The 9498-nt window shown below is 44.8% G+C and overlaps 1 protein-coding gene across 1 annotated transcript in view; it reads right to left on the bottom strand.

Annotated features, from left to right (window-relative positions):
* The window catches only part of T265_14799 (hypothetical protein), a gene marked incomplete at both ends in the record, with an annotated part of 26044 nt that extends 21811 nt beyond the window's left edge, over positions 1-4233 (bottom strand). Inside the window, 2 exons of the mRNA XM_009175295.1 lie at positions 1037-1139; positions 3979-4233. Of these exons, the coding sequence (XP_009173559.1) occupies positions 1037-1139; positions 3979-4233 (358 nt within the window). The remainder of the gene's footprint in view (positions 1-1036; positions 1140-3978) is intronic.
* Between the last annotated feature and the right edge of the window lie 5265 nt (positions 4234-9498).

Genomic DNA, 9498 nt, shown 5'->3' with positions numbered 1-9498 from the left:
TGGGAACTAAATTAGTGTGGAGTTATCAACTCACTTTCCCTAAACTGAATGGAGAGTGCATTTGTCTTTTGTCCGTTGGTACACTCTATAATATCGTGCGACATTACATAGAATTAGTGACTCACCCAAGCTGGTGCTGAGGGTACACCCGTTCCTGCGAGATATCACAGAATCCGCAAAAGTTCAATTCAATCATCCATCGTAAACCTGAATATGGCATTCTTGGCTGGTTAGCTAAACGATCAAAATATTCGTGCCTCATTTGTGTAAACAACTGATGCTATAGAAAACCCAGATCGCTTTATGGTCTCCCGTGTGTTCGAATCGCCCACAGTCATACGGAGACTCGTGCGCAAATAATTGTCGAACCCGTGAAAAAGCAGATCCAGACAGCTAGACGTCTAGGATATAGGCTGACCTCACGTCAAAGTCTTCGTACTAGTCAGCACTCAGTATTGATCAACAAGCAAACGCAAACTAGCAAATTTCCCCCAAGAGGTGTATCACGATAATCAAACATTGAAAGGCAGTGCAAAACAGTCGCACCAAGATATATACAATGAAGGGTTATTAATGGAAGCGACAATTGTTGCTGGTTACGTGGTTCTGTTGGTAAGAGAACGCGTGGGTTAATTTGAGCTCATATATATTACATATATATATACATTTATTACATTCGAACCCGATCAGTATGCACAACCGGTATCCATCTGACGGTACGAAGCTACAATGTGAATCTTCAATAATGATAATAATAATATAATATATAGTTGAAAGGCGTTGAAACTACAGAATGCCAGATGAGGCCAATGACTTACCGCAATTTTACCATGCGAGTTGTGCCCCAACTTGTAGGCAACACAACAAACCAACGACCAATATGTAGCTGCGGATCTTTGATCGCACTGACGAGCCAGGCGTTTGTGTAGAGTATTTAATCAGGGTCACAGGAGCATATGTCTCCGACCTCCCGGCCGAAAGCTAGGTGAATAATAGTTGTTGTTTGCCCCGAAAATGGACAGCCCATTTAACTTACCCTGGTCAAGTCCACTGTCTTCGAACAGGACAGTTATTTTCGCACATGAACATCCGTGTTTATGCATGAAGAACTGACTGCTTGAAGAAAACATTACAGGACGCTAGTACAAAACAACGAAACGGCAAAAGCACTTGCTGCGCGTTGGTGAGAATTACGAAACAGCTCTCAAATCGAAGAACACAGCTGGTTCCATTGTAAAAGAGCTATAAAAATGCTTTCCATTGCCGTGCATAACCGAAGCATTCCTTGGGTTGTAAAGCGTTATTAAACCCAAAAATCACGCTTTCGGTGCTTTGAAAGTCTCATTTGACCATGAATGGAGGCATAAATTATTGAGCGCTTAAAGTGCACTAATATTCGCTTGGCACTCGGATGGTTTCCGAACGACCCTTCGAAAGTAACCCGGTATCTTTAGGATGATGTGTTTTCAAATCTTATTAGGAGATCATACCATTATCCGAAACACCAACTGGCAACGCAACGATCTGGGTACGGTAAACCCCCGTTACTATGCCTTACTTTGGAGACCTATCGTTCAGACACCGGTACTGATTGAAAATGATTTATCATTGAAGGCAGCACCAAGAAGGACACGTTGGTCATATGATGACTTGGTCCACATGGAAAGATGAAACGGCGGGTCAAACTGTGAAACCATTGGACCGCGACGGAAGGCAACTTTGGGTTTGGTTAGACATATGAGCTAGCATTGTGTCACTCGCTGTTATTCTAAATCACCACACTGGCATTTATCGCCTTGTTTTTGCCGCATAATACTCAAGAAACTCGTTTCGTTCTTCCCCTGAATACTGAAGATAAGAGTTGACCTTCGTCAGCTTACAAAACACTGGTTAAGCTGGGGAATGTACACGCATTTCGAACCATCGTAGTGCACATTCCGAGTTGTAAAACTTCTAACCTAATTTGCTTTAGTGTATTTACCTGCAAAGTTTATAGACAGGCCTGTTTGAAATTTTTAACAGTAAATCAATAACTAGAGCCCGGCATATTCAGAATATTTGCCGTTTGAACAACCCACCAATCACCGTAGCATGAAACTTTCAACATGCATCTTGATGAACTACCGTTTACCTTCATAAAAATGCGCTAATTTCCGTGTTTTACTTGAAATATTTGCATCCGGGTTGAGAGCAATCAATCAGAAGTGATGTTTTTGCTGTTTTCGGAAAGGCCAAATTTCACAGCAGTGGAATTTGTCCGAAATATAAAAACAGCAATTGGTTCACCATCTACATTCAGCGAAAGCAAAAACTGGGAATTCGTGAATGGACAAAAGAATGTGGTGCGCTGTAACTATGGACTAATCTGCGTATCGGTATGTGGCATAATTTAGCTGCTGACGACTCGTTTCAATGAGGAGATATGATGACTTTGCGGAACATTAATTTGCTAGAACCTGCATGAGTACAGACGCAAGAAACTGGTTAGTGAACGAGGTAATGGGATAGCGGAACAAGATGGACTCATACTTGATTAATTTCGCCTGCTATAATGACAACGAATCCGTAAAATCATACTCAAACGCAGAGAACGCTTTCATGTTCGTTTTCATTTCACTGTACGGAAGATTAGCGTCAGTGGTCCAGAAAAATATGTAAAGTTTTTCCGTCCATTTAGAATTGCGTTAAAAAATAAGGAAGGCAAACAAACGAACAAACACGATTAATAGAACTTCTAAATACCCCGAGTTGTTCAGCGCACTATTCTTTCCACACGTGAACACCTGGCGTCAAAACACCTGTCAAGCCAAGATTCTCAAACACAGGAATTTTGTGGAAACCTCAAGTGCAAGATCAGTAAATCTTCCAGATCTGTTAAACTTTACCCTGGAACGGATACATCTAATAACCGGCTGGTCAATCTAGACACAATTAGAAAACCGATGTCATCGGAAAAGCATCACCAAACTCCCATTCTAGTTCACCCGAATTTGCACCCTATTGATTAGTCAGTTAAACAATGCTATTCTTGCAACTAAATAGTTTAAATGTGTTTGAAATTGTTTGACTGATTTGTCATCGTACTTCTTCCGCTCTGACTGTGCTTTAATACGCGCATAACAGAACAGCGGACAATCGTGCATCATAAGTCACCGGATCCCATATTTTTTGGTTGTTCTTCTACTGGTGGTAATATAATTTTCGAGGATGGGCGTCCAAGAACTGGACAAAAAATCTGTAGGCACAGGAGACTATCCCCACGATGACCTCGAAATATTGGGCATTGAAGCTGTGCGTGACGGATATTCTTTAGGATGAACACTGTACATCGCACGTCAACACGGAAGACTGAATATAAGATCAACTCGCGAACAGTGATAACAATGGGTGACGCGCGGCATGGCACGCAAGACGGGCGAAATATGATTTTAACTGCTCTACTTCTATAGTCAATCCGCCAGAAGACGTCAAGAAAAAATTTAGTAACTCGTGAGTACGCTTACTTGGTAATTCTGGGCAGAAATGCACCACGATCTTCCTAAAAGAACCATTGATCTGAAAGAGCGTGAGTGCTATGTGTGAGACGAGTCAATGAATTATTTTATTTAGCTTGGCTATATCAGTTTTGTTGGGAGCACCGTTTATAAAGGAGAAAGCTCAACGCTGTGAGCAAATTTCAAAACAATTTGAGCTTCGATTCCGCCGCAAAATCCATAGGACGGTGTTTGTTCACCGTACATTCGTCTAGTTGTCGTCAGAAAAGATTGACAAAACAAGTTAAGTCCTGGATGTTAATTAACTGTCACTCGAACGTCAGCAAATGCCACAACGGAATTCCACAATTTCCGTAATAAGCCCAATTTTTACTAGACGCCAAACGGTGTGCGAGAAAACATATTACTTGCATGCCTCATCAGTAGCACCGTCACACACCTTCCTCCTTTAAAGGTCGTTCACATGCCACCGATGCTCACTTACCTCGGTTGGGTCTGCTCTAGACGGTGGTATTTTCAGCCTCTCTACGACTGTATCGTGCCACCTACGAAGCTGAGCTCCAATTGCTCTTTTCAATCGCCGACCATCTTGAATAGCATGAACGTTTCCCCGGCGGTCGGTGACGACAAGCGGACCCTGCCATTGACTGCACAGATTCCACGACCCCAGTCCACTCAACCCAGGATTGTGAAGTTCTTTCCAATTGAATTTCGTGTCTACGGGGAATGGCGGTGCCATTCTGTTTGCCGTTTCCCGTCTAGAAGTTTCCTGAACGTCGTTCAAGTTTTGTCGAACTTTCCCATTTCTTCTTCCAGCAAGAGTTTTGCCGGCCACAACCCAATTTCTTGATCACCTGGAAGGCGTGGATGACGACTGCACAACAGCGTGAAAAAGATCTTGCCTGTGGTTGGCCGCATGGAGGCGCGATGAGCTAGCAACACCACCAGCAGGCACACTGCCCAGTCATCCACTTCGGCCGCCAGCTCTTCCTTGATTGTTCGGTGACTGCATCCAGTTAGACCATTTATTTGTGGGTGGTATGGTGCCGTCATCAGCCCTCTAATGCCCAGCCTCTGCAAGCAACTCTTAAACTCTTCGCATTCCAAGCAAGTCCCTTGATGAGTTAGGATCATTTTTGGCACGCCGTGGTTGTTCTACAATCCTGCTCCGCTGATCGTCACTGCACTAGTCACAATCCACTCGGGAAGGGAGGAGCAGTTCAAAGTTTAATTATGTACGGTTTGTCGGGTACGAGGGCATCGAACCTTACAAAATGGTCATTCATGCCACACTTGTAGCATCGGCCCGTTTGAGCGTGCCTGAGCGATTCCGTCTTGACGGCTGAAAGCTGTCCGGTGAGTTGGTCCACTATGTTGTTCGGGTCCTCCACTGTTGAATCCTACCTGTTCTCCTGCGACTGCAACGTGGCCAGCGGAGCCTCAGCCGATTCCCTTGCCAGCTGAAGCAGATGCTCAACACTCAACTGGCCACTTCTACTCGAAAAGCGTAACTGGGCACAAAGCGTCGGTTGCACACGTTCAACGAGCTGGTCAAACAACACCTGCTGGCGCGAAACTCCGTCAGGTCCCGGCAATACACGGTCCAGCGACTGCTGGAAGCGTGTGAAGAATAGAGTCATGTCACGTCCCGGTGCCATTCTGGCTGTCTTGAACCGCCTCATAGCCTCCCGGCGGTCGGCCGTTGTGTCGAACTCCGTTGCAGGTGCATCATTAGTGGCGGCGCAGTCAATCCCCTGAGGGTCCCGTCTGATCACATACATGGCCGCCTTCGACCGGCGTCTGAGGAAGGTATTCAGCGCTGCCAAGTTACCCTGGATGGAATCCAGTCCACATGCCTCCGCATCGCCCTCGTAATCCTCCAAAAAAAATCCGAACATCCCCATCGTCAGAGGTTTGTGGCCGCGGCATCTCCATCCTCATTCTGATCACGGCACAAAGGCATTCGCTGCGGAGTTGTTTATTAGAAAACAACAATTAAACGATTAGGGACTATTGGACAGAAATGCAGAATTCCCATGTGCATCTCGTTTATCCATCTTCTGTTTGAACCCGTCTTCCTGGGATTTCCTGGATATTCGTTGACTCCCACTCAAATGGTAACGAATGCCATGAAATAACTCCACGAATTCCGTGATAAAATAAATAACATTTTGAATTCGACTTCTACGGAAGGAAAGAATTGTCACATGTAAAGACAAGATACAATTACTTGTTACAATCCCGGTTACCCATGTATTCTTCTAGTGTGGTTTCAAACCAAAGAATGAGTAGTGTACGCATACGAGAGTTTGGAGTTCATGCCATATTTTGTGGGGTACAGTTATATGACAAAGATTCAACCTGATGGGTTGCAGTCGGTAGATTCCTGAAGGGATCATTCACAATGAGCTAGCAAGACTAAATGACGGCGACTGGAGGAAGGTCTCATTCGTGTTATGGGTAATATCTGACAATCATAGGCACCCGACAGAAATTTGACTGGGATATAAGACGAGAAACGATTTAAGTGGAGTAATATTTCCCTTCATATGTGTCCGAGGCGAACCTTTGAGCATAACCGCGTATTGTACCGAGTCTCAAAAACTGGGCACATTTGAATATATCCTTTGATAAACCTACTCTTGCATTTTCAGGGCATACAGATGTCGACTTCTTCGTTTCGTTTAGGATTTCACACCCACGCCGCATTTGAAAGAATGCCGTTTGTGTCCTTGAAAAATTGAACGCACAAAATAGTTAAATCAATGCCAAATTGAATTAGATGATGGTGTTATCAGCTACAGAACTCAAATGCAAAAGCACGCGATACAAACTTGAAAACGCTCTTGTCCTGTGCAGGAAATGTGGACTAAGATGCCTATCAGTATGTAGCACGAGATAGCCGCTAGCAGGTTGGTTCAATGCGAGGGGATGATGACCTGAGGGGCGGTACATTACATCGGAAGGTCGGGGACGCCGAAGTGAACCAGACAATTACAAGGGGGAGATTTTGGGTTGATGGCGCACCAATTTCGCCTGCTCTAGTATGAGCGTACCGAGGAAGTCAAAACCTGGTGACCGATAATATGGGATTTGGTAATGCACATAAGACCACTGCATCATCCATTTAGTTCATGGAACTCTAAGTTGATAATCCTACATTACATTTTCTAGGATTAGGTTATCGGAGCAATTTATTTGCTTGCGCCGTATTGAATTTCATAAGGAAGTTGGTCTAAAATTACTGTCCATGCTACTTGTACGGTAGAAAGTACACGGAATCATCCGTAAGACTGTGAGTGCATTTTGAAAATATTTTTGATGTTGCAGTGAGACGAACATATCTGAAAAGAGCCAGATACCCAAATCTAATTTGGCACCCTTCATCGTGGTATCTTCTGGTCCATTCTTCCCATGTACGGCAAAGTTGCTCGATGAGATCCCTCAAAATGATATATTTACGCATGTATGTTATTTGCAGGAAGGTTTAATTCCAAGGACTACTGATTTGGAGCGTCTAGGGGTCGCTGGTGTAGTGGTCTGGTTACCCAATAAGCCGGCTTACCAGGAGTGTGTGGCAAAGAAATAAAAATGATTACGCTAGGTTGGGTATACAAAAATAAAGGAACAGACTCACTAACAATTGTTGTCTTTACAATAGTTCGCCGTTGGCCCAGATCAGCGGATGAACAATAATCCAATTGTGTTGGTCCAGATGTCTTCTTCTAAACGGTTCCCACATGTAATAGATTCCGAAGATGGTCTGAAATGTCTTGTTACCAGAGTAAGTACATGCGACTCGCGAATGACCGCTACAAACGCAAGCGAAATCAGAAGAGAGAGTCGAAGCACGTGATCACGCTTGTATTATGTGAAATTGTACAAGTGCGCGTTTTTGTAGTTTTTCGTATTCAAACAAAAAACGATTGTGCAGTTGATGAAATACGTAGTGTTATAATGGAAGTATAATAAAGGTACAAAACGCCACACTGGCATTGGAACTTCAGGATTTAGAGTCGTCCACGAAAAGTGGATATATAGTTAAAGGAACATCTGGAAGGCCGTTGACATTGCCAGTGATCCCAACAGGGAGCCTTGAGGATCTCCAGTGAAGACCAGCGCCGGATAAACATTGGTCGAGGCTACTTTCATTCGGAATCTTCTATCTGACATGAGCGTCCTGATCGTCATTTCCATCCTGAATCCAGGGTTTTGGAGCAGCGAGACGTGTGTAAATCAGTGGCATGCTTTTTAAAAGTCGGAAAACGTAACATCCGATATTGGAACTTCGTTGTTGGCCTGGGTTGAGCTGTATTATCTACGAGCATGCCGGATATGTGTTGAACTGGGGATATCCATTTCTTGGTAGAAAAGTTTTCTAGAATGCTTCACCTCAAAAAGCATTGCACCCATTTGAATTGAACGCTTGAGAGGCTAACAGACCTGCATCTGCAGGGTGATAGTCGGCCACTGGTTTTGTGAACCGGCCTGACAACAGCTTACTTCCAAGTGACAGCAAGGTGCGCTTCGCCTTCATCTGACAGGTACGAATGCTTTGCCAGTGTGAGTGGTGCTCCTTTGAAAGTATTTCGATGAACACTTCTCGCCGTAGCGCGCAGAACGGGTTGACGAATGTCCTCGTTTATGAGGTCCAAGTCTGCTATAGGCCGCCATTAGATAGGTTTTGTCACATTTGTGCATGACAAGGACGCAGAAGCTGATCACAGGCGCGCACACTGTCTCTGTAGACCTCAGATAACACCATTGTTTCACTCGTGGGTGCTCCGTTCGCGTGGCCCAAGAAGAACGCGGTCAGCGCAGTTCTGCGTTGATGTCTCATCTACTTAAACAGCGCATCTCCGTTTTCCATAGCGAGTTCTATAATGGTGACTTGTTTTCTTGTTTCACTGACATAGTTCGCTTTTGCAGCGGCTCCCCGTTTCACAAGATGTCAACATTTTCCGGTTTCGAGTCAGCCGGAAATATACAGGAGCCCCCTATCGAGATATCCACGTCCGACATAGGTTCCCGCAAAAACAATCAAGGATTGCCGTTTAGAGAACACTGACTCTTTAATATTGCAATATGTTTGAAAAATCTGTGGAAGTTTGTGGAAAACCTTTTGAGCACTGTCTCGGCTTCCCCCGAAGGGAGCAAGCCGAAAGGTGTGCAACCAGAGAAGTTAGCAGATTTAATAACGTACGTTGTGTTTGAGGCCCAGGCTCATGCTCGAAGGCTCTGCAACATACTTGCCTTCTTCTTGTCTTGGTGGTTTCGGGAGCTGCTTTTTCGCTCCGTGCGGGTCTTTGACGGGCTTAGTTTTTCCACCGTGAGCTAAACTCTCGTACGCACTGACGTGTGTTTCGTCCAAGACCGAGTGTTTGGACGACCAGCTTTGCCGTTGTTCGGGAATGTGGTGTAAACAAGCGTCTGCTTGGTTTTCCGGGCATTCTGGCGCTGTTTGCCCATTGAGATGTATTGCTGAGTCTGTGTGCGTTCGGTGGCAGCACCAAAATATATCCCCTCTGGTGGCACTGCCATGAGACTCGGTTACAAACAGGACCGTGCCTTGATTTTGGCGTTTCAAGTTAGTGAATTTTACGCAGTTTGTTTGAGAGCGGTCGCGTTGTTTTGCACTTATGTTGAACCCCCGCGATTAGCATAGCCTACTGGATGTGCGAAGCACTTTTCGATTCGCCGTTTTCGGTTTCTGGATTTGGCTTCTGGATTTCTGGGAGAGGACTCTATTCACAACCAAAGTGTCCACTTTTCACCGAGTGTTACTGGATAGGGGCAGTTTCTCATTCTCAGTATTTGTACAGTTAATTACAGTACATACCGCCAACCGTCTTCTCTGATGTGTTACTCTGGTTCTGGAAGGCTGCTTCATGATACAACATCAGTCCATAACTGGAAGGAATAGTTAGGGACGAAAAGCGTCGGTACAACCTGGTCAGCATCTGCTCGTCTTGCATAGCCGTTGTCCTATCTTTCTAACATGAAG

This window comes from Opisthorchis viverrini (genome assembly GCF_000715545.1).
Source record: "Opisthorchis viverrini unplaced genomic scaffold opera_v5_270, whole genome shotgun sequence".
Lineage (NCBI taxonomy): Eukaryota > Metazoa > Platyhelminthes > Trematoda > Opisthorchiida > Opisthorchiidae > Opisthorchis > Opisthorchis viverrini.
This window is presented reverse-complemented; position numbering and strand designations above follow the sequence as displayed.